Source organism: Haliaeetus leucocephalus, unplaced genomic scaffold, assembly GCF_000737465.1.
Source record: "Haliaeetus leucocephalus isolate CR32 unplaced genomic scaffold, Haliaeetus_leucocephalus-4.0 Scaffold193, whole genome shotgun sequence".
NCBI classification, from domain to species: Eukaryota; Metazoa; Chordata; class Aves; order Accipitriformes; family Accipitridae; genus Haliaeetus; species Haliaeetus leucocephalus.
In genome coordinates, this window is record NW_010972629.1 from 928,516 (window position 1) to 951,443 (window position 22,928).

General features: G+C 52.2%; 3 protein-coding genes across 3 annotated transcripts in view; 2 read left to right on the forward strand and 1 right to left on the reverse strand.

Annotated features, from left to right (window-relative positions):
* The first annotated feature begins 2,523 nt into the window (after nucleotides 1-2,523).
* Nucleotides 2,524-3,385, forward strand: LOC104830599 (protein S100-A7-like). Its single transcript, XM_010565627.1, has 3 exons — nucleotides 2,524-2,608; nucleotides 2,778-2,934; nucleotides 3,176-3,385. Exons 2-3 carry the CDS (start codon nucleotides 2,782-2,784, stop codon nucleotides 3,383-3,385), a joined length of 363 nt encoding a protein of 120 aa, XP_010563929.1. The 5' UTR covers nucleotides 2,524-2,608; nucleotides 2,778-2,781.
* A 7,350-nt stretch (nucleotides 3,386-10,735) lies between these two features.
* Nucleotides 10,736-12,636, forward strand: S100A7 (S100 calcium binding protein A7). The gene is made up of 3 exons (XM_010565591.1): nucleotides 10,736-10,836; nucleotides 11,461-11,619; nucleotides 12,295-12,636. Exons 1-3 carry the CDS (start codon nucleotides 10,828-10,830, stop codon nucleotides 12,478-12,480), a joined length of 354 nt encoding a protein of 117 aa, XP_010563893.1. The 5' UTR covers nucleotides 10,736-10,827; the 3' UTR covers nucleotides 12,481-12,636.
* A 10,103-nt stretch (nucleotides 12,637-22,739) lies between these two features.
* The window catches only part of LOC104830568 (loricrin-like), a 342-nt gene continuing 153 nt past the window's right edge, over nucleotides 22,740-22,928 (reverse strand). The window contains exon 1 of the mRNA XM_010565593.1: nucleotides 22,740-22,928. This exon is cut by the window's right edge and continues 153 nt beyond it. Coding sequence (XP_010563895.1) covers nucleotides 22,740-22,928 — 189 coding nt within the window.

Here is a 22,928-nt window from a genome sequence, read left to right on the forward strand (position 1 = left end):
GCCCTCTCTGCCAGCCCCCAGGCTGTGTGTGGAGGCAGCCGGGAGCCACGTTTGGGCTGTGCCCCGTGAGACACCCTGCAGCCACCAGCCCCAGCTGATGCAACACCCTGGGGTGGCATGACAGTGAGGATGCAGGTCAGCACCCTGCTCCTTTGGGGCCAGACCCTGGGGGCTACGCTGAGCTGGATCTGGACCGGCTTTGCCCCCTCCTGCCCTTCTGGCACCAGGGCAAGCTAGAGGGTTGCAGAGCATCCCTTGAGGTGGAGAGGGAACGATGCCCGAGTTGCTCCCCAATCCCTGCCCCAAGGCTGGACCAGCTCCCAGCTGCCTGCTGAGCTCCCCTCCATCCCCGTGCTGCCTACAGCTGTGGTATGGACTGGACCTGGACCATAACAAAGATGAGGAAGTGAATTTCTAGGAATACGTAACCTTCCTGAGGGCCCTGGCCACGATCTACAATGATGCACTGAAGGAATGCAAAATGTAGAGCTGGGCCAGCCAGTGGGGCAAGGGGACCCAGGGGCCTTTTCTAAGGACCTTTTGTAAAGTTTTTTGTAATTTCTTATTGTAAAGTTTTGTTGCTGTGTTTGTGGTAATTTTTGAACCTTGAATAAATTAAAACCTCATGGATGGCACTGTTTTTTCTCTTGCTGGGGGTGGACGGGAGGGACTCAGCAAGGGGCTGCACCCAGTGATCATGTCCCAGCAGATGGATCCTGTTGGGTGCTGGCGATGCTCTGCCTGTTCTTCTGCCTGGGCACTGCACCCTTGGCTTTGAAGGGCTGGTTTGCCAGGAGACTGGGTTTGAAGCTTATCCCCCTGCTCCCCCAAACAGAGAGTGTAGGGCTTATTCCACAAACCCCAGCTTCTGAGATCCAATGCTCACCTGAGCATCAATATTAGGAAGGAAAAAAAAAGTATCCACCCCTCCAGGCTCAGTGAAACACCTGAGAATGTGGCTGTACCGCACCTGCATCCCAGAGGCAGGTGAAAGGGACAACCCCTACAAGCCCTTGGTCCTTTTTATGCCTGATCTGTGAATATTTGAAGCTGGCATGATGCTGTTCACAGGCATCCCTGCCTGCCTGCATCCATCCACACCCCTGTCACTGCCCTACTGCCATGCCCTTGGGGCTGTACTGGTTCTGTCCCTGCGGCACCAACACTCCCAGCCCCGCAGCTGCACTTGGCTGCAGAGCAGATACCAACAACCCATGGCAGCTCTTGCACTGGAGCGTGGGCTGCCATGGCACAGCAGCCAGGCCCCAAGGCAGGGCATGTGCTGGGCGCATCTGGTGCGTGGGCACGTGGCTTCCGTGGCAGGTTGGGTAGCAAATGGCAGCATGAGGACCCACGGCGCATGCGTGTCTCCTCCCACCTCCCCATGTGGCACAGGCATTCATGCCTGCCCATGTGTGTCCCATCACGTCTTGCTGACAGTGCACTCGTGTCCCACTGATCAACCATGTGTGGCTCCCCTTCCTGGGGAGGACGTGCCCATCTCCCTCCATCATACAATCAGTTTCTTTGTTTCACTCTTTTGCAATTCAGGCTTTTTCTGGCACCAGTTCCTCATGCTCCTGGATTAAGAGGCTGATGGGGAGATGTTTCACCACCACTGTCCTTCCCATCTCCTAAAAGCCTTAATGGCTAGCATAGGCTTTTTGCTGTGCCAGTCCCACCAAGAACAGACTTGTGGTGAAGGGCTTGGGCGTTCTTGGGCACAAGCTCCTCACCAGCCCCCCCGACTGTCTTTCCCCCCAAGACATGCAGAGTTTAGCAGCCCGTGCCAGGCCATGGGAACACCATGGGGTCATCCATGTGGCAGCATACCCCCAACAACTGGGAATATGCAGCGATTGCCAAAGACCTCGGTTATCGTCAGGAAGCAATTACAGCTGCCGGGAAACACCACCTCCTAAGACTGGCAGGCAGGTTTCCGGCATGCTGGCATGCCCAGATTTGTAATGTCTTTCTTGGCTTCCTGGCTAGCCATTAAGAAATGATTCAGGAGGAATGCTGCTCATGATTTTGAAGAGGTGTCTGGGGGGTGAGATGCTTTGGCCATCCCCCAGCACCCATGCAGCACACCTCCAGTGAAATTCAACATCGTCAGGGCAGATACAGGACTGATGAACCACATGTACCATTGGGAAAAACCAGCATCATCCCACTGGAAACCGTCACCCAGCACCTTTCATGTGATCTTGAAAAATTCCTTTTCCATCATCTCTGCGAAGACCCCCAAATTCCGCATGAGTGTCCCAGCTCCTGGGAAAGCCCCTGCACCATCACTGACCTACAATGCTGGCTCCCTGCAAATGTCTCTTTTGGTGTTTCCTTGTTTTGCCCTAACGAGTTTGGTGTGTCCCCTCCCTCGTCAACAGTGGGAGCAGCCAGTTCCTGGAGTCAGGCAAGAAATCGCCACCTGGGCGTGCTGCGTAGCCTTGCACAATTCCCAGGGTTATTGCCCTGAAGGAAATTTGAGGCTGTCACAAATCTTAGCTCAGGGACAGTATAAAAGACACCTTGCCTCCACTGTGCTGTCACTGCTCCTCTCCTCCCGTGGACCGCCATCTGCAGAAGTCAGCCCCAGCACTGCTCATAGGTAAGTAGGTCCTTGCCGAACAGTGGTTTCAGGCCTCAGGCTGCTGGAAGTGCCATGGGGATGAGCCCGACCATGCCAGGCAGCCAAAGCCTGGCTGGGGCTCCCGGAGGAGAGGGCAGTCCTTCTCCTCTGATGGGGTTTAAATGTTTTGCTGCCTGTCCCTTCCTAGCAAGATGAAAACCGACCTGGAGCTCGCCTTGGAGTGTGCCATCAACATCTACCACCAGTATGCCATGAAGTGCCCCATAGATGACTACCTGAGCAAGGCTGAGTTCTCGAAGCTGCTGAAGGAGACCGCCAAACCCTTCCTCTACAACACTGTGCCGGTAAGAGCCGAGCATGGCCCAGCTCTCCTAATGCTGGTGAGAGCTTGCAGAAGGGGTGGCCTCCTTGGGGTGTGTGGGTGGTTGAGAGCCTCCCAAAGGGGAGGGAAAGCTTTTCTAGGATTTTCCTGAAACTGTGCAATCCTTGCTGGGTGAGCCTTGTGCTGTAGCTGCGGGCTTTCAGGGTGACCCTGAACCCTGCTGTGCTTCAGGCTGACTCTTTTTCATGTTTGTCCTGCTGCAGCCTAACACGTCCATCGATGACTATATAAGCAAGCTCTTTGCTAGAGCAGACCACAACCATGACGGACGCCTGAAGTTCACTGAGTTCCTGACCACGCTGAATCTCGTAGTCATTGATGCCCACAATAGGTCCCACCAGTGTCACAGCGGCCACGACCAGCATCCAGATGACAGTCACGGCCAGGACCACGGCCATAGTTCCCACAAGTGAAGCAGTTCCCAGGGTGACTGTGCCCACGGGATTGTGCTCTTCCAGCAGCATCATCCCTTCTGTTTGTCCGCAAACACAGACAAACCTGTAACCAAAGCTTTGCTGTCTGCTTCTGCCTATGGCATTGAAATAAAATTTTTTTCTTCAAGCACCAAATGCAGCTGTATTACGTGTCCTGTCGTCTCCAGGGAGGATGCAATATGCATCTAGCGTGTGGGGGGAGTTAAATGTCTATTGAACGGGAGAAGCAATGGGAAAGGAAAGGTGGCATGGGGGGACCCTGCTCCCTGCAGAGCAGGGATCCAGGACAACAAGGCTACTGGGTCGCAGCTGAGCAGCACAGGCTGTGCAGGCTCCCCGTCCTGAAGCATATCAGACCCTGGCACGCTCCCACTGCCTTCCCAAGGCTCAGTGGGTTCCCTGCACAGGGTGGTTGGCCCCAGCACCCTTCACCTCAGTGGATGGTGGGGTGTGTAGCACCTCATGACACTGGGGAGATTGCTGGGAAGGGGCAGCCAGTGGCTGCACAAGAGCGTCCTGAGCCCTGGTTCTCCTGGCCCGTCTTCGCACCAGCTCCAGGACATGCCAGGGTGAAGCACAGTTGGGGGCTGCTTCCCCAGGTGACTGCCAAGACCCTGCTCTGGACCTGGGGGTGCAGCATCCTGGGGGTACGTGCAATGCTTTTGCAACCCACAAAGCAACCAGCACTTATCTTGCAAGCCCTGACACAGCAAAGAATGAGGCTGAGGGGCTCTGGAGAGCTGGTGTTAACTCTGCACAATGAAGTTGGATGTTTTTGTTAGCGTGAGGCAACAGCACCCCAGGTCACAGCACATCTACAAGCCACTGCAGGCTCCTGGGGAGCAGATACATGAGCAGAAAAGAGCTCCTTTATCTGCCAGCAACTGCACTGAGTGGGAAACTCTCAGGTTCAGGAGGCTCTGACATTTCCAACATCAGCTGAAATCAGAAGCCTGTCACATGTGAAACCGAGCCACAAAAGGAAGCATGGGGCTATTGCATGGTTATTTGCAATTGATGACACAGGTGATCACTTTCTAGCTCCACAATGTTGCTACTGGTGAGGAGGCTTTGTCCCTCAGAGGCAGACTTTATTCACTGTCCTGCCAGGGCACCCAGGTTGTCAGTTGTGCATCACTCCCCTCATGGGGCTGGGCACTGGGAGCTGCCTCCCCTGCAGGTTTTGGGGAACATAGCTGTGAAAGATGGGAATTCAGAGCCCACAGGTCTGTCTGCGTGGGGACTATGCAAGTGCACAGGGCAAAAACCAGTCTTGGCTGATGCTTTGCGAGGCCAGCTGGGGAATGAGGATGCAGTTTTGGACTGTTGACAGCCCCTGATGAGTAGAGCAGGAAAACAAAAAAAGCAATAAAGTGAGTCAGGGATACCAGAATAAAACTCATGCAACAGTTCTTGATACTGCCCCTGGGACATGCAAGAAGCATACTCAAACAGGAATGGTTACCCTTTTGTTTTTCTGTTCCTACCCTCTTCCTGGAATCTATTGTCTTATTTTTACATCTTTTTATAGTCTCTTCATTCTTCTAGTACCTGTTCTGCTAATGCAAGATGGGTGGCACAGAGGTGACTGTTGCAAAACACTTGCTAGTTAATGCTCCAGCCAGTAAAGACTCTGACCTCAGATTTTCTTCTTGTTTTATGCCCAGTTTCCTCCACAAAGTTTCTGGAGCAAGAGGAAAGGTCTGGTACAAGTGACATGAAAATAGAAAGTAATGGAAAATACCCTGGAAAACAGTTTCTTAAAAGGTAGATGCTGCCTTCACCTTTGTTAGTGTTCAACCAGTTAGTATTATAGAAAACAGAGAGATCACATTAAAAACAATGGACAAAGTTATCCACATCTCTCTGAAACAGCCCATCTTTATTCTACATTGACATGAGAGCGCATAAAATTTTCAGCACATTGCAGAACTTGCAAAGTTTTGGCAATTTCTGCCAAGACGGACCTGCCCTTTATGCTCACGTTGAGGTATGATGGTACATCCAGTATTTTTCCCATTCTTTGCCCAGCATGCAAGCAGCTCAGCCCTGTCAGAGGTGATGGTGGGGTGGAAGGGCAGCATTTCCAAAGCCCGGTGGGTGTAACCGGGAACTATGTGCAGAGGTATGAGATGGGGAGGGGTTCAGAAGTTCCCACCTTGCAATTTCCAGGTACGGGAAATCCTAACTCAAGCTCTTGCTTGCAGCAGGTGTGTCAGCATCTCTGATGAAAGAGGATCTCAGACATGTATAAAAGGGCTGCCCAGGCTCTTGGATCACTGCAACAGACCCATCATCTGCAAACCTTCCTTGGAGACAAGGGTAAGTAACACTGCAATGGTTCTTGCAGGAAATAAGATGAGGGAGAAGCGATTTTGAATATGGCACTTCATGCCCTATGCCTGTTTTATTCCAGGGTAATGCTTTCTACCTGGGGCAGGGTAGGAGGCTGGTTTTGATGGCAATACAAGTATAAATTAAGGGCATTTCTGTGCCATCTTTAGTGGAGCTGTAATTGTTTTCACTGGCAAGGAGAGAGCCCTTTGCGGGTGTCACCTGCATGGTGGCACCCACCAGAGGACAGGGTTTCTGTGCTCAATGTCTGCAGTGAAAAGGGTTTCCCACCCAAAGAGGAGATGGAGATTCACAGAGAGAGGAGGAGGTCAGGGAGAGGCTGCAATGGAGCCCATACCTGAACTGTGCTCCCTGACTTAAAGCCATCCTTGCTGTCAGTGGCATGGTACAGATACGTGACTACAGCCTAATGGGTTTGTCTAACTTACCTGACAAATGCCTCCGGGTCAGTAGGAACAAGCTGCTTCTTGGGTGAAGATAAAATTGGAGACAGTTGGACAATGCTGTAAAACAGTGATATTCCTAAAACCACTTATTACCTGCTTGGCGCCGAGGAGCCACCAACTGCTCCCAGGCATGCTGGGTGCTACTGGCTTGCTCAGCCCTGGTGAGATGAGGCTCCTGGTACAGATCTGCTGTTAGGCTGGGGAGGTGCCATGCAACCCCTCTTTGGGGTGCCTGGGGTGGGGGCCAAGAGCATGGTGTGGGGTGCCTGGTTTTTGATGTATCTCATGGCTTTGAGGTTTCTCCTTGCAGTTTCTGTAGGAACCTCAAGAGCTCAGCCATGTCTGCAAGCACCCAGTGCACAGCCACCCTTCCTGAGACTCAGCAGTTCCCTGGAAACTGCACACTGGAGATGGCCCTGAAAACCATTGTGGATGTCTACCACCGTTACAGCATCCGGGAGGGCCAGCTTGATCTCCTCAACTTCAATGACTTCAGGACACTGCTGACTGAGCAGGCACCGACCTTCCTACAAGCTTGCGTGAGTGCCTCAGGAGCTGTTTTGTGTTCCCTGGAGGGGTTGTGGCAGGGATGAGGCTGAGGTTGGATGTTCCTGTGGGAATAGGGTGCAGACCCCACCATGGCTGTGGTTCACAGAGTGGGTTTCTGTGATCAGACCCAGCTTGTTCATGTACTGTGGGGCCACCCGTGCTCATCCCTCCTGCCACTGCAGGGGTATGGAGCAGCCAAAGGAGCTTGGGACAAGAGCCTATCCACCTGGGGTTTTAACTAGGGGCTGACTGCAAGGTAGGAGAGGGTCACAATGATCCTGTGGCTTCCAAACATTTCCCAGGGCATGCAAGAATAAAACTGTCTCGGTATCCACCAGTGGGTGTGCAGCCCAGGGAGGAGCCATGCTAACACATGTCCTGTCCCCCAATTTCAGGGCAGGAACAAACATGAATACCTGAGGAAACTCTTTGAAGAGACAGACTTAAATAAGGACAGTGAGCTGACTTTTGAGGAGTTCACCATCGTCTTGGCCAAGCTGACCGATGATGCCCATCGCATCATCCACCGGGATGACCGCTGTATACCAGACAAGGATTGAGTCTCAGTGCACGACCCATGTAAAACTCAGAAGGGGTTGCTTGTAGGAATTGTGCTCTGGCTGCTTTCTGTCTGCTTGGATCAGTCATGCTTGTGAGACAATAAAGCATCACTTGAAGTTCACTGAGTCCTTCCTATCCCATCTTATGGATGGGGAGGGTGGGCACCAGCTGCAGCAAATGCATGGTCCTGCTGGAGCTGTGGGATAAAGGCTTGCCTAAATGAGGCACCCCAAAAACCCCAAAAGGAAGAGGCTTATGATCGAGATGTGGTGAGTGGGAGAGAGCTGTATTGCTCAGTGTCTGGTCCAAGCTGAGAGGGCTGGACTGATGGGCTTGGAAGGTATTAATGACCAGAAGACCAACGCAAGGCATTGCCATCAACTGCAATGTATTGCAGTTGTATTAGATGTTTTCCCTGTCAGAGGAATTTTTCTGCATAGACTGGGAAGAGCTGAGCCAGCTTAGCTTGGGGAAGCACTTCCTATTTTGCCCATCCTCATCCAGCTTCTTCACCTTGGCCATGCCAAGTGTGTTCTCTGGATGCAGAATCACCTGTGAGCAGGAAAAAATGCATTAATACCCATGACAACAGCAGTTCACAACAGAACACAGCCTTTACCACAAGAACAAGCCAGGGTGCTCTTAGTAACTTCCATGTGTATTTTTTTCCCTGTCTATATATATAGCTTCTAGCTTGTGGGAAATTCTGAGATTTAAAATTTTATCCCTAAATCCCAATGAAAACTCAAATTTCAGATATTTCCCATGCAGACAAGTCATCTGAAGTGCTCCCTCCCAGCCCTGCTGAATCACTTGCTACCCAGCCAAGGTGAAAAGCCCAGATGGTTTCCATCTCAGAGTTTTCCACCAGTAAAATATTCTCACCAAAACCCTGATGGGCTCCAGCAGGGCGCAAAGATCTTGTCCCTGGCTGAGCCATCTGGGAGATGTCTTTCAGCACCAACAAACTGTTTCTGGGTACTAAATAGACTGTAATGCAGCTCTTTACCAAACGCTCAGGTACCACCTCCCCATGAGGCTGAGCAGGTAGGTGCCCCAGCACAAGCAAGAGCAACATTTTGCATGTTGCAGCACAAGCAGGAAGGTCAAGTGCAATGGCCAGATCCAGCCCTGCAATCTGCCAGAGCTACACGAGGGCTTAGAAAGGGTCCAGCACCCTGCAGCAGTTGTGCTGTGCCTGGGCAGGCAGCAGAGCTGGGGCTCAGCTCCCTTTGGGCTGGACCAAGGTGGTGCCTGCCAAGCAGCTGAGTTTATAGCTGTTTGATATGGCTAAGACATATGTGAATGCTTTTTGGCTCAAGCTAAAGGACTGGGAAATCCTTACCCTTGTGGCTCCGGGATGGGAAAACCTCTAGGCTGCCCCAGCTCCCATGGTGGCTGCTCCTGCCAGGTGGCAGCTGGAGCATCGCTGGTCTGATGATGCTCAAAGGTGGTCAGGAGCTAGGGCTCAGAGTTTGTCCCCTGGCTCCCGCAAGCTAAAACCACATCTTGCAACCAGAACATATGTTCTGTCCTGATCTGGACTAAAACCTGCTGTGAAACACAGCAAACCGCATAGTGACAAACCCTGCCATGCCCTCTTCCCGCATCAGTCAGCCACTTGCCTGTAAACATGTATTTTGAAAGAGTTTTGCAACCATTGTCAAGCATGGGGTGCCCTGCCAGGGCTCAGGTCCTCAGGGCACAACCAACCTCAAACCAGACCTTTTGCTTGCCATGGCTATTGGGCTGCTTGCGTGCCACCTGATACCTGCTTCCCACTCCTTCGCCTCTGCAGCTCCAGCAAGCAGGGGCTTGCTCAATCGCAGTGGCCTTGGGGCCAGGATTGCAGCTTGCTGCAGCCACTTTGGCATGGCTTACAAGCACAGCTGGACAGGGAGGCTCCCTCTGCAAGGAGACCTGCAGAGCCAGGCTAAAAGTTGTACTAGCACATGTTCCTGTGACCCTAAGCAATACACAGGCTCCCTGGTCACTTTAGTGATTGCACTGGCATTTAAAAATGAAATACCTGGGGTCTCATCCCTGCTGCCTGGTGGGCACATCTGAGGGTCCTAGCCACATCCCTCTTTTTGAAATCCCTGGCCACAACCCACACCTTGTAACCCATCCTTGCTCTTCCCCACCTCCAGGATGATAAAATGACCAAAAGTATGGTTTCCTGAAATTGCTGCAAAATTCTGCAACTGAGCAGATGGTCCCTGACACCCTGTTGTGAAATGCTCCAGCCTTTCTCCAGCTGTTTTGTGCATCAAAGCACTCCTGTTGTGAAATGCAGTGCACCCCCACCAGTGAGGGCAGGAGTCCCAGTGGCCACTGTGTGTGGACTGGGGCTGCATCCCCGAGCAGCTGCCTGCACAGTGCTGCTCCATGTCAGCTCATCTGGAGGTCCTGGAGCTTGCCCCAGGCCTGTCCATGGCCATGTTTTGGCCTCCACTTTGTGTCTGAGATTAGTGTCATGTTTGGCAGGTTAAACAAACCCCCAAACAAGTCAGCTGAATCAGCAGGCAGAGCATTTTAATGAAGAAGCACTGGACAATCTTGTTTTGCTCCTCATCTTAGCTGCTCTGAGGCAAAGCACCTGTGCTGGCTCTCTGCAACACTGAGAAACAACAAAAAAAAGCAGCAACAAAGTGAGGATACAGTCCTAAAAATTAAAACCACACCTTTCAGCCACACCTGGTCTCCCCAGCTCAGAGCATACCTTGGGTGGGGAGAAACCACCCTTGGCATTGGCTGTTACTAACCTGAGGAGATGAAATGAAGTTCTGGGAGCCCTGCCAGGTTGGGAACCCACCCTGTATTATTTGTCTTCCATAAAAAGCTGCTTGCTGCAGGCAGGGGATGGTCCCCCAGCACTGCGGCACTGCCCTCAGCACCAGCTCTGTCCCTGTGTCATGAAGGCAACCCTGGCCACGCTGTCAGTGCTGGGCTGCGTGAAGCAATTACACAATGGGATGCCTTTGGGTGCACTGGGCCATGCAGTGCTTGTGTGCACCAGGTCTGCAAGGGTGGGGATGCTACAGGGCCAAGCAGTGTTGGCTCATTGGAGAAGGGCAGGCATGATGCTGTGGGTCCCCTTTGTCTTGCAGCATGAAGACATCTCTATAAATGAGAGTAAACCGGGTGAAACTGAAGCAGCAAAGGGAATGGACTTCCACTGAGAGCTGGAGAATTTCAGCCCCAATTGCCAGGTGGAGGGGGTGAAGGGGACCCAGCTGCAGGGACACAGCTATGCCCTGACCACCTCCTGCCACCCAGTCAGAGTACATGACACACCGACCTTACGGGAAAAGCCACAGACACCCCTTTTAAGGAACTACCCTGGAGCCTTAAGCAATGTACAAGTATGTAATGAAGATGGACTGGAATTGGGTGAAACAGACATTTCACAACAGGTGGAGGGGCACAGGCGGATGGTCAGGCTATAAGAGATGCCGTGCTTGGGACCAGCCCTGCTCCAGCCTGAGGGGATCTCACTACTTTGTCAAGATGAGCAAGGCAAGTCTAATGTGATATGGGCATTTAAGGTCTTCATGTTCTTTTCCAGGTGCTGGCTGGGCCATTGGAGGTGCAAGAACCCTTAGGGAGCCTCTCCTCACCATGTGAGCTGCCATCAGCTGCTGGCAGAGGATAACCATCTCCACTCGGGCTCACCTGAGCACAACCCACAAGGAGAGATGTCTCCTCCTGGAAGAGGTTCCTCACAGCACAGTCCAACCACTGAAGGGGCTTCTGGACATCAGATCTCATACTCTGTATCTCTACAGAGGTTTTTGCAGTGCCACCAGCTATTTTGGGAGCCTTGCTCCAACAGTGCCTGACTTACAGAAGGCACATTTGGAGGGGAAGGAAATCAACTCTCAGTTATTATCTGTAGTTGCACATCCCAGAGCAGAAGCAGGCAAAGTCTGCAATACCCTTCAGTCTCCTTTGGCTTGTAGATAAGAGAAAACTCAAAACAAACAGCTCAAATATATCCCCAAAAAGAATGACCGAACGAAACCAGACTGCATCCTCATCTGGTGTGAAGCAGGTGGCTGTAGCAGAGCCTCACTGGTTTACATCAGACTTGCTCATCTATTGTGGCTCCTGACATTATACAGTGTAATGGTTTCTCTTCAGACCTCCCAGATCCAGGAACCGCTCTCTGAGCTGGAGAAGGCCATGGATGTCATCATTGATGTCTTCCACCAGTACTCAAGGCGGGAAGGGGACAGAGACACCCTGACCAAGAAGGAGCTGAAGCTCCTGATTGAGAAGCAGCTTGTGAACTATCTCAAGGTGAGTGGAGTCAAAGCAGGGTTTCTTGTGGCCCACATGGGGAGGTAGCTGGGCTGGACCCCATTGCCTGAATATATCTGGGACCTGGATTCACCCCCTTCCTACTCTGCTCTCCTGCCCCAACACCTGCCCAGACTCTCCCTGTCTGACTGCCACTTTCCAAACATGCTCTGTAGACAGATGAAGGAAACCCATACAGGTCTGAGTGAACCTGCAGCCAGCTATTTAACCTCATCACCTTACCTAAAAAAATCAGGGTCATATTGCCTGAGAGTTCCTTTGCCATCTAGGAGCAATGATGTCAGAAATATCAGCCAAAAAGTAAAATTTTTTTTTTTTTTTGTAACTCACATTGCTAAAGCAGAAAGTAAAGCATTTTTAATCCAACACACTAAAGGAGAGGTTTGTGGCTGACCTAACACTGCTGCCTTCATCGGTCTCCACACTGCATGGTGTCCTTGCAGTGATGCTAGCTTGTTGCCCTCTGATTGCTTTATTGCTGCAGGTGAATCATTGCTGTACCCAAAGCAATTGGTGATGATGACACAGGGATGAAATCACTCATAGCACCTGGCCATTGGGGACCTGGCACACATGAGGGTCCCAGTGAGGCCGGGGAGAGGCTTGAGCCGTGGATGACAGGACTTTGCCCTCACCCTGTCCCTTCCTTTGCAGCATGTGAAAAACAAGGCCACCATTGATGAAATCATGAAGGACCTTGACATCAACAAGGATGCACAGATCAGCTTCTGCGAGGTGATGTTGCTGATTGTCCGTGTTACCATTGCCACTCACGAACACCTCCATGATGTTGAGGACCAGCAGCAGCAACACAAACACCAGCACCAACACCACCACTGAGGTGGGCTGTGGTCCCAGGCCAAAGGCACCCATGCAGTGCTTGCAGCCCCTGGCTTTCTCCTCTCCATCCCTCTCCACCCACCTCCCTCTTTTCCTTCCTTCAAGTTTGATGGTTTTGCTGCCAAATAAAGATTTGCCCTGAGGCTGTCAAAACTCTTTTGTGTGTCTTCACGGGTTTTCCTCAAGGCAAGTCCTGCCCCTTGCTCTCTCTCCCAGCATGACTTTAAACCAGGCAAATCCACCTTGGAGACAAGCTGCAGGTTCTCAGGGGCAAGGTGAATGCCTGGGGAGAGCAGGGTTCACTGCAGTGGGTGCTCACAATACTCATATTGTAATGTGCTCCATAGGTGAGGGAAGGCAGTATAATTTGACATGCCTTTGCATTTCCAACTAGAAAAACCCCCAACATTTTGGCCTGAAAACACTCTGCACGTCTCCTAGGACTGACCTGTGGTGGTAGGCAATAGCTGGAAGAAAGGATGGGGATGGATGAGCACTCTTTTCTGGATGAGCATGCTTTTTAGGCACTTCTGCTCTGCAGAGCCCTGACATGGGGCTGGAAGGGGGCTGGGGGTGGATGCATTTAGTTTTAATGCTACAGCCAGCAGTGAGGTCTGGCCACTGGGTTTCGTGTGGAGAAGACCTGAGAACAATCCCAACTCCTCACTCAGAGCATCCCATGTTTGCACTGAGGAGGTGTCGGTTATTAATAGCTGCTTTCCAGAGTGGGTGGCTGGAAATGCCTATGATGCTGCTGAGCAGCCTCCTTTCATGCATACTTAGAACCTGGCTACTGATTTGCAAATGCCTTTTAGAGGGGGGAAAAAAGGAACAGTTGTGATTTCCTAAGGGTGAGTCAAAGCCCTGAAATCCCCCTGCTCTGTGAAGGAACCTGCCACAAGTTTCCCCAATCCAGCGCACTGAAGCAAGCCCTCTGGTTAACACAAGACTGCCACAAGTTTGCTTCACCACTGCTGGCTCGGTTGCTTCAGCTTCCTTTGGAGTCAATTTTGACATCTGAAGTGTCAAACACCTTCTTACAAGGTAAAATCCGCTGCAGGGACCAGAGTCCACTCAGCTCTGCCCAAGCCTGCACAGGGTGGCAGGTCCCTTCTGGAGCCCGATCCTGCACCCAGCACTCAATCCTGCACCCCAAAATGGGTCATGCACCCCATCCTACAGCAGTTTAGGGTCTCTCGAGCAGGTAAGAGGCCCATACCCAAGGGATAGAGTGGAGCTGGTTCATTGCCATCATCCTGCTGGGGCAGTAGCAGATTACCTCCAAGAACCAAGCTGTCCCCAGGGCTGGCCCATAAGGACATGCCCAGCTTTCAGGACAAGGGTGGTTCAGGTCCCATTTGCAGCAGATCAGCTCTTCAGGAGCTCAGCACTCTGCTGGTCAATGGTCAGCCCTTCTGTTCTTTGCAGCAGAGGGGTCTCCCTGTGCAGGGGCCAAGCACACAAATCTTGGTGCTGGGGGCACCCACAAACCACCCTGGGACCTTCCCCCAGGATCCAGGCAGCAACCAGCTTTGAAGCTCACGGTGCTGATGCAACAGGATATTTGCCAACACAGCGGGACTTTACGCTCCCCCGAAACCCAGGGTGCAGGACTCCTTTTGTGTCACCTGCTGGGGCTGTTGGACCATCGCACCGGAGGTGGCAAAGAGTGAGCCACCACACACCCTGAGCACAGCAGGACCCAGATACCAACACAGGGCTACAAGCAAGAAAAAGCTATCAGTGGGTCCTCCCGTAACAGCAGAGTGGTCTCCAAATCTATACACATCCTTTCATCCCAACAGAGCTCACAGCTCCCTGAACAGAGGGGTCACAAAAGCATCACAAGTAAGAAGGTGTTGGTGTCCTGGTTTCAGCTGGGATAGAGTTAACTGTCTTCCTAGTAGCTGGTACAGTGCTATGTTTTGAGTTCAGTATGTGAAGAATGTTGATAACACTGATGTTTTCAGTTGTTGCTAAGTAGTGTTTAGACTAAAGTCAAGGATTTTTCAGCTTCTCATGCCCAGACAGTGAGAAAGCTGGAGGGGCACAAGAAGCTGGCACAAGACATAGCCAGGGCACCTGACCCAAACTGGCCAACGGTGTATTCCATACCATGGGACGTCCCATCTAGTATAGGAACGGGGAAGTGGGGGCAGGGAATCGCCGCTCGGGGACTAGCTGGGTGTTGGTTGGTGGGTGGTGAGCAATTGCACTGCGCATAATTTGTACATTCCAATCCTTTCATTATTGCTGTTGTCATTTTATTAGTGTTATCATTATTAGTTTCTTCTTTTCTGTTCTATTAAACCATTCTTATCTCAACCCACGAGTTTTACTTCTTTTTCCCGATTTTCTCCCCCATCCCACTGGATGGGGGGGAGTGAGTGAGCGGCTGCGTGGTGCTTAGTTGCTGGCTGGGGTTAAACCACAACAGTTGGATACACCCCAACTGCGCTGTATCCTGTGCTGCAGAAGAATTGCTCGCTCAGTCTGATGGGCAAGGTGCTCTGCTGCCCACAGCCATGCTGCCTGTTTGGGGATGGCACCTGGGTTCCTCCAGCCTTGCTGCCCCAGGAGCACTTCACCAGCAGCACGAAGCAGGGGCGAGGGGAGGGGGTCAGCTCCCAGCCCCACCTGCCTTCACCCCCAGGTTATAAGGCAGGATTCGACCTCTGCAAGCTGAGGACCAGGCTCCTGCTGCCACCTGGTGGCATGTGCCACCGAGGCTGTTGGGGTGGCCACCACCCCCAGAGCAACATGGGGAGCCCATGGTCCTGCCCAGCTCCCCAGGATTGCACCTCAGGGACACAGCGGCTGAGCCCATCAATCGCAGGCAGAGCCCCATCCTGTGACTCCCCTGTTCATCACATCCCATACTTCGACCCCACCAGTGCTCTTTACAATAAGTAGGATTATACTGATTTATGTGTCAGAAACAAAAACATGCACTGATTTGCAAACACCCAAAATTCCTCTCTCGCACGCCCCTGCTGAAGCCACCACACAGTTTTGCTGGTAAGGGCTCCTTTCTTTCTCAACACTACCACATCAATTCTTCTTACCTGTGTCCTATGGGGAGAAGGAGAAGGGAGAAGCACTGTGGTTCCTCCAGTGTACAGCTCAAAGCATCAGGCAAGTGGTGGATGCAGATAAATACTAAATCCTCCTCCTTTCCCTGTTTGGGGGGGCTTGTACCCCACATCCCTCTCCCTGAGCTTTGCCCAAGTGGGGTGCAATGCCATCAGCTCGCATTTGTACCCTGCCAGGGGTCCCAGCCTAGCCCCTGCCTAAGGACTATGTCTTCCCCAACTGCCATCCTGTCCTGTCCCACCAAAATAGGTTTGGGGTGGCCCTGCCAGCTCCTCACACTGCTGACCCCCTCCCAAAGCTCCCAGACTGGAGAAAAAGGGCTAAAGTCTCCAGGGCTGGGCTTTATGAACAGCTCTGCAATGAGGGGATGTAATCCAACTGGGGCTGAGCTGTGACTCCCAGCTGCGACCTAGCCCAGCCCCAGCATCCCCATCCTGCCTGGTCCCCCTGCCCACCACGGACCCCCTCCACCCACTGTTGACCTCCTCCACCTGCTGCAGACCCCCTTCACACCCCACAGCCCCCTCCAAGCGGAGTCAGTGGCCCAGTGGCTGACACAGGAAGGGTTGTGCAATGCCCAGTGCTGTGGCAACTGGGGACTTTGATGCACTGTGCGCGTTGCGTTTGTTATCAGTCTAGACAGGCCAATAGGGATGAGCCACCATGAGGTAAAACTGGTCGGTCCTGGGGTGTCGGTGAGGCATGTGGCCAGGAGCTGACCCGTCGTCATGGGCAAACCCATGCCTGGAGCCCAGCAAAGCCAGCCTGACGCTGCTGTGGATGAGGATGTGCTGCCACAGGATGGCACCGTAGTAGCAGCAGGCTCGGAGGGAGTAGCTGGCAGAAGGGACTGGCTCAGAGTGATTCAGAGCAATTTTCCTCCTAATTCCCCTCATTCCCCGGGGGGAACATGTGCTAATCGGAACGGCAGTGGTGGAGGGAGGAGTACAGTGGTTGTAGGTGCCATTGCCATGTGTTGCCCTCCCATCCTCCTCCACAAGTGCTTCCTGCCTGGTGCAGTGGCTTCCGCACGGCCATGCCTGGCCACCCCGCAGCATCCCCGGTCCTGGGGTCCTTCCCACATGCACCATCCCCGTGGCAGAGAGATGCTCATCCAAGATAGTTCATACAGAGGTGGGGATCCGCCAACATAAAGCCTTAAACCCTGAGCACTTGGCCATCGGCATGACTCCAGCCCATGAGAAAACACTCCTTTGGCTGCGTCTTCATCAAGGGCATGGCTGGGAGCAGCAGGCGCTCCAGCTCGCGGGAGAAATGTTGTGGGGATGTTGGTTTCTCTGTGGAGTTTGTGCTAAGCAACCTGGCAAGGCTGCGCCCCAAAAAGTTGCAGAGTAAATTGTGCTGCTGTCTGTGCCCAGTTGCCTGGCCATCCCCAATATAGTCTTGAAGCAAGTCCCCCAGGGCTGGGGCTCTCCCAAAAGCTCCAGCTCCAGGGGACCATAAGCTGTGACAGCAGCCCCTGGGCTGATCTGGCTTCCACCAAAAGCATCCGTGTGCTGGGCAGCCCTTGCTGCAGAGGGCCTGCAGTGACTTGCTGCCTCTTGCCTCACTGTGCCAGGGTAAAATTTAGCTCTAGACCATGGTCTGCATCTCATTTACAACCCACTTAATTGCAGAGATGTCTTGTGCTGTGCTGGCGGTGTCAGCAGTGGTACGTGGGTGGCACACGTTGGCTCCAGCAACCCCTCCTCTCCCAAACACGCTGCTATGAACCCGGCCCTGCAAATGCCGCCTGGGAAGGCTGATGTAGAGTGTGATCTCATCTGGCTTCGTACCGTATCTGGCAATCTTGGGACAGTGCCTGAGCCCTTAATGAAAGCTGGCACACCCTTCATAGCAGGCAGGGCTTTTTACACCCCCTTTCCAGGTAAGCAAACCTGGGGTCATTGACTTCTCTGAGACCACACAGAGAACAGGCCAAGAGCCAGGCATCCTGCCCTGGCTGCCTCGCTGCAGCATCCCCACAGCCCCTGTGCTTTGTTCTTCCCCTGGAACCCCTGGGGCAGCCTGGCCTCATGCACAGCTTGATGTGCTCCATTGGGGCTGAAATGCAGCCTGGCTCTGTGCACAACTCAGTTTGCTCCATTGGGGTTGAAATGCAGCCTGGCACTGAGGCCATACCGCGGGGGTGGGTGGTGGCTGTCCCTGTCCCATCGAGATGTATATTAAGTGACTCTCCAACAGGAGGGAGCTCATAACCCTGTTCATCATGGCCACCGAGGTCTGGGTTCACTGGGGGTGTCACTCTTTGGAGCAGGCTGCCCTGTTTGAAAAGCAGCTTGGTGCTCTTTCTCCTTTCTTGCGGAAGAAACAACAGCTCTGCTGCTGTTGTCCAAGCTTGGCAAATGTGAATGTAGTCTAGGCCCAGTGGCAGCCCACATGAGACATAAGGGACAGCCTCAAAAATTAGATTAAAACCATGTTTTCTGCAGGAAGTTTTTTTGTCTCTGACATTTTTAAAGCTTTGGCATTGCAAAGCCCCACGAACTCACAAATGACCTTGGCTGTATAGGAAAAAAAACCTTTTTGGGGAAGCTAAATGCAAACTTTCATATATGAAGAGAACATCTGGTTAGCTTTTTTTTTTGATCCAAGGAGATGTCTCCAGTGCAAACCCCTGTGCAAAACCCTGCACTCCCCCCTCAGGTCCCTAAACAATGCCCACGGAGAGCAGAGCTGCACGCTGACCTACATACATCTCTCCCAGGTGTTCTGGTAAACATCCTCCCCGGGGAGGGATAATGAGGGAGGCTCCCTGGAAAGTGCAGCAATGCAGAGAAGCAGCCAGAGAACAGGATTGACCGGAAGAAATCCTCACCCTCCACCCATTCCCCTGCAGCCTGCAAGGAGCTTGCACAGAGCTGCTCCCACCAGTCCGATCTGCGCCCGTCGGCTGGTTGATGCAGGTGAGCAGGGTGAGTCTCCACCATTTCTTTTTGTACTTGAAATCAGCTTTTCTATTTTCAGGGCCAATTTGCAACCCATCCTTCCCAGGAGGCCTTGGGGCAGCAGGGACTAAAGACACAAGCACAGGACTAGCTGCCCAGACTGCCTCCGCCCAGCCCCAAGTGCAGTGCATGTGTAGACACGGCACTTTCCTTAGTTGCAAGAGCTGATTCATTCAACCCAACAAGTGCCTGAGATGGCTACAGGTAACCCCGTCCTTTTAATTTAAGCAGGGAATGGGAAAGTGGAGAGATGAAGTGAATTAAGGTAAAAGTTGCGAGAGTAGCCAGGGCGGTGGGCAGCCCAGCTTTTAGCATCCAGCAAAGGGAGGTTTCTTTTTACCTTTGGCAAAGAAATTTAGAAAGGCTGAAACTGAACTGAATATGTTTTGAGTTATTGGAAGGGAACGTGGCAGTTTTCCTGCGGGCAAAGCTGCCCCTGCTCCTTGCTGTGTCCTCAAGTTTTGCTCCTTTCCAGGACTGGAGATATGTCTAAGCTCATTAAAGCCATCACTGACATGATGGAGAGTTACCAGGGCAATGCCAGGAAGGAGAAGAAATCTGAGCCATTCAGTAGAAGTGAGTTCAAGAAGCTGATCCAGCAGGAGTTTGCTCCTGTCAAGGTAACTGTATGGGCTTAAGGTTGCAAAGATGGATGGGAAAGGTGCTGGGGTGGTACTTAGGGGTCGTCATGGATTATGAGGGGTCCTGCAACACTCACCCCACACCCAGGGTTGGAATCGGATCTCTTCAGTCTTTAATTTTCCTGGGGTTGAGCATTGTGGGCAATTTCCTTGGGTTTGTATTGCAAGGCAGCAAAGCTCCTGTGCACCCCTCCCGGTCCAGCTGTCCCCATTTTCCTGCAGGGAAGGGGAGGTCCAGGGTGAGGAAGGGGTGCCTAGTCCTGCTGTGCCTTCATTTCCTCCCTGGGCAAATCCAGGTGTAATACCATGCTATGAAACCTTAGCATTGGACTCTGTGCAACCTCCGCTGCCTGCTGCAACTATCCTTTTCATTGCACTGCCCTTGCAATAAAGGGACCCAGCCCTCGCTTCGCCACCTTGCCCCTTTGGGAAGGTCTGATGGGCTCCTGTCCTCTCAGAGGTCACCCACCAGCAAGTACAGATACATCACCAGCCTGCCAGATTCGGACACCGAGCCCATGAACAAGAAGGAGAGGGGCTCTGCCAAACCCTGTGTGTACTGAAGGGCATCTGCTGCTGCTCCTGGGGCACAGAGACGAGCAGGTAAGTGAGAGCTCAGGGAGTGTGGCAAGTAGGCGAAACTCCCAGACAGCATTTGCATTGCCTCATTAGGTGGGGACAGATCCTTCCTTGGGACCAGTGTCACCCTGAGGTGGTATGTGGCTCCCCAGGTCTGCTTTACCCCTTGTGGTTATCCCAGCAAGCCCGATCCATCAGGGAGGATGAGGTGGATCCAGGAGCTGAGCTCCAGCTCCATGGGGACCCAGAGAGTATTTAATCAGCTCTAACAACTCCAACAAAATTGCACAAGCTTATCGGGCACAAGCTTAGTGCAAAGCAGAGGTATTGCAGGGCAGGTGGTGGGGAAATGGGGGCTGGGGGGGGCACATGGCAGCCTCAGCAGGGCTTTGGGGCAGTTGCGGGTGAATTCCCCCACAGGTTTTCTTCCCTTTCCTGTAGGATCCCTGAATTGCCCTGTGGGGCAAAGGACAGAGGCACCAGCAACCTGTGGGCACGGTATGGTCACCTTTTGGGCTCTCTCTACTCCTCTGGTGCAGGCAACGCCTGCCCTTGCACCAGTGGCAGGGGAGATGTGAAGACAGTGCCCCACTCCACGTATTACCTCCATGAGGCAAAAATAACCCTGGGTCTCTTGTTTTGTCCTGATGCTCCACGGGTGTCTCTTTGGGGTGCTTTGCAAATGCAGCTTGAAGGCTGGGGGGTGGGGTGGGTGGGGACAGATTTGCTGTTTTCTTCTCAGGAACACAACAGCAGAGCAACGGCTGACATATCAACCCCTTCCTCCATGAGCTCCTTTTGTTTTTAATGGGTAGAAAGTGAAAAATCACTAGACAATAGGGCCGGAATGAACCATGCAATTAGTTGACTCAGGCTGTACAGTAATAATGAATAAAGACTGGCAATTCTTCAGGGAAAATTAAAGGTCTGTGGTTGGGAGTTCATCTCCAGCTCATTTGAAGTCAACAGCAAAATTCCCATGGGTTTGGGGGGGGACCAAAAATGCACCTCAACACTTATGAGGATGTTTCAGTCTAATAAATGCAGCCGGGGCAGCATGCTGGCTTTCTTTTCCATTAAAAAAAGGGAAGCCCAGCCCTCATTTTTTTATTTTATGGAAAATTTTTACCTATGTCTTTGCGTAATTAACCTGCACAGAGCTGCGTAAAGAAATGCCACCAACAGTGACTGGCCAGAGGATGAGGAAACATGACTGCTTTCCTTGGCCATGCTCAGTTAGAACATTGCTCCCGATAAATAAACCAATAAAACAAGGAGGTTTTAATAGCAAGGGGGGGATGGTAGAAACCCTGAGTTTCACTGGAAAAAAATATTACAGATAGTTACCAGGCCTGTAATATTTATATCCCCATCTGCAAGTGTTTGGAAAGTCAGGGGAAGACATGTAATTTCTGACAAGGATTTGCTTTATGATCACTTTACTACATGGATGAATGTTTTCTGCAGTAGTTTATTCCTCTCAAGCTAATGAGTGCAGGATCCGGTCCTTCAGCTGTTACCTATCTGAAGGGGTTAATATATCAGCCATCTTAACTGTGATGTTTATGCATTGTAAATATCCAAAAGGAATTTTTTTGGGGCTTATTTTTCTTCTTCTATGGTTGTAATACCATAAAAAAGCAATAAAAACTGTGCAACACAATGCCTGCCTGATTTTCATGAGCCGCCTGGTGATCACAAGTAGCCTTCTTGGGTAGGAGGTTGCTCAAAGCTGTGTAAAAAAAGCTTTCATGGTGGGGAAGCCCCAAGGGGATGGGGCAGGAATGCAAAGTTCTGGGGGCCTGGGGGCACCAAGGATACCCACAACCGGTGCTACACCCTGGGTATAGGGCCCAGGCAGGACATGCTGTGGAATGGTGTCGTGGTTTAAGCCCAGCTGGCAACTAAGCACCACGCAGCTGCTCGCTCAGTCCCCCCACCCAGTGAGATGAGGGACAGAATTGAAAAAAAAGTAAAACTCATGGGTTGAGATAAAGACAGTTTAATGGGACAGAAAGGAAGAAAATAATAATAATGGTAAGAATAAAAATAATAATAAAAATGACAATAATAATAATAAAAGGATGGGAATATACAAAACAAGTGATGCACAATGCAATTGCTCACCACTTGCCGACCGATGCTCAGTCAGTTCCTGAGCAGCTATCTGTCCCCCCGCAGGCCAACTCACCCCAGTTTATATACTGGGCATGATGTCACAAGGTATGGAATATCCCTTTGGCCAGTTTGGGCCAGCTGTTCTGGCTGTGTCCCCTCCCAACTTCTTGTGCTCCTACAGCCTTCTTGCTGGTCGGGCATGAGAAGCTGAGAAATTCTTGACTTAGTATAAACACTACTTAGCAACCACTAAAAACACCCGTGTGTTATCAACATTATTCTCATACTAAATCCAAACCATAACACTATACCAGCTACTATGAGGAAAATTAACTCCATCCCAGCCAAACCCAGGACAGATGGGGAGATATTTTTGTGCTTTCCCCATCACCTGGTACCCAGCGATCCCGGCTGGTGGAGGAGAGTAGAGCTGGTGAGCACTCAGGGATGATCCACACTGACTGTGGCCAGTCACCGGACCATCAAGAGAGTTCAGAGAGAAACCAGATCTGCACAAATGGCACAACCATGTTTGTTAATCCAGCTGTGCCCCTATAGTGTGTATGGAAAATAAGGACAAGCAGTTTAAGGAAATGCCAACACAAGAGAGGTCTTGGGAACTTAATGCTTTATTGTCTCATGGGCCCCTCGTGGGGGCAAAGCACAGCCTGGTGCATCCGGCGGAGGCAGCAGGGAACCACAAGGGATGCCCCTTCCCCAGGGAGTGATGATCCTGGAGGGCAGAGGAGAGGGTTTGCAGCCAGGCAGCTCCCGGGGCTTGCAAAGCTTTGGGGAGGCTGGAGGGAGCTAGTCCATGTGTAGCCTTTGCTGCTGGAGCTGGGGTGTGCGGAACACCCCATCACTTCAGCTTCTGCGAGGGCAGCTGGTAGACCTGCTGCTGCTGCTGCTGCTGCTGCTGGCACTGGACCTGTGGCTTCCCGTGGCAGCTGGAGCCACTGCTGCGGTGGCAGCTGCCACTGCTGCCAGAGCTGTGACAGCCACCGCTGCCACCGGTGCTGTGGCAGCCACCGCCGCCCCCGGAGCTGTG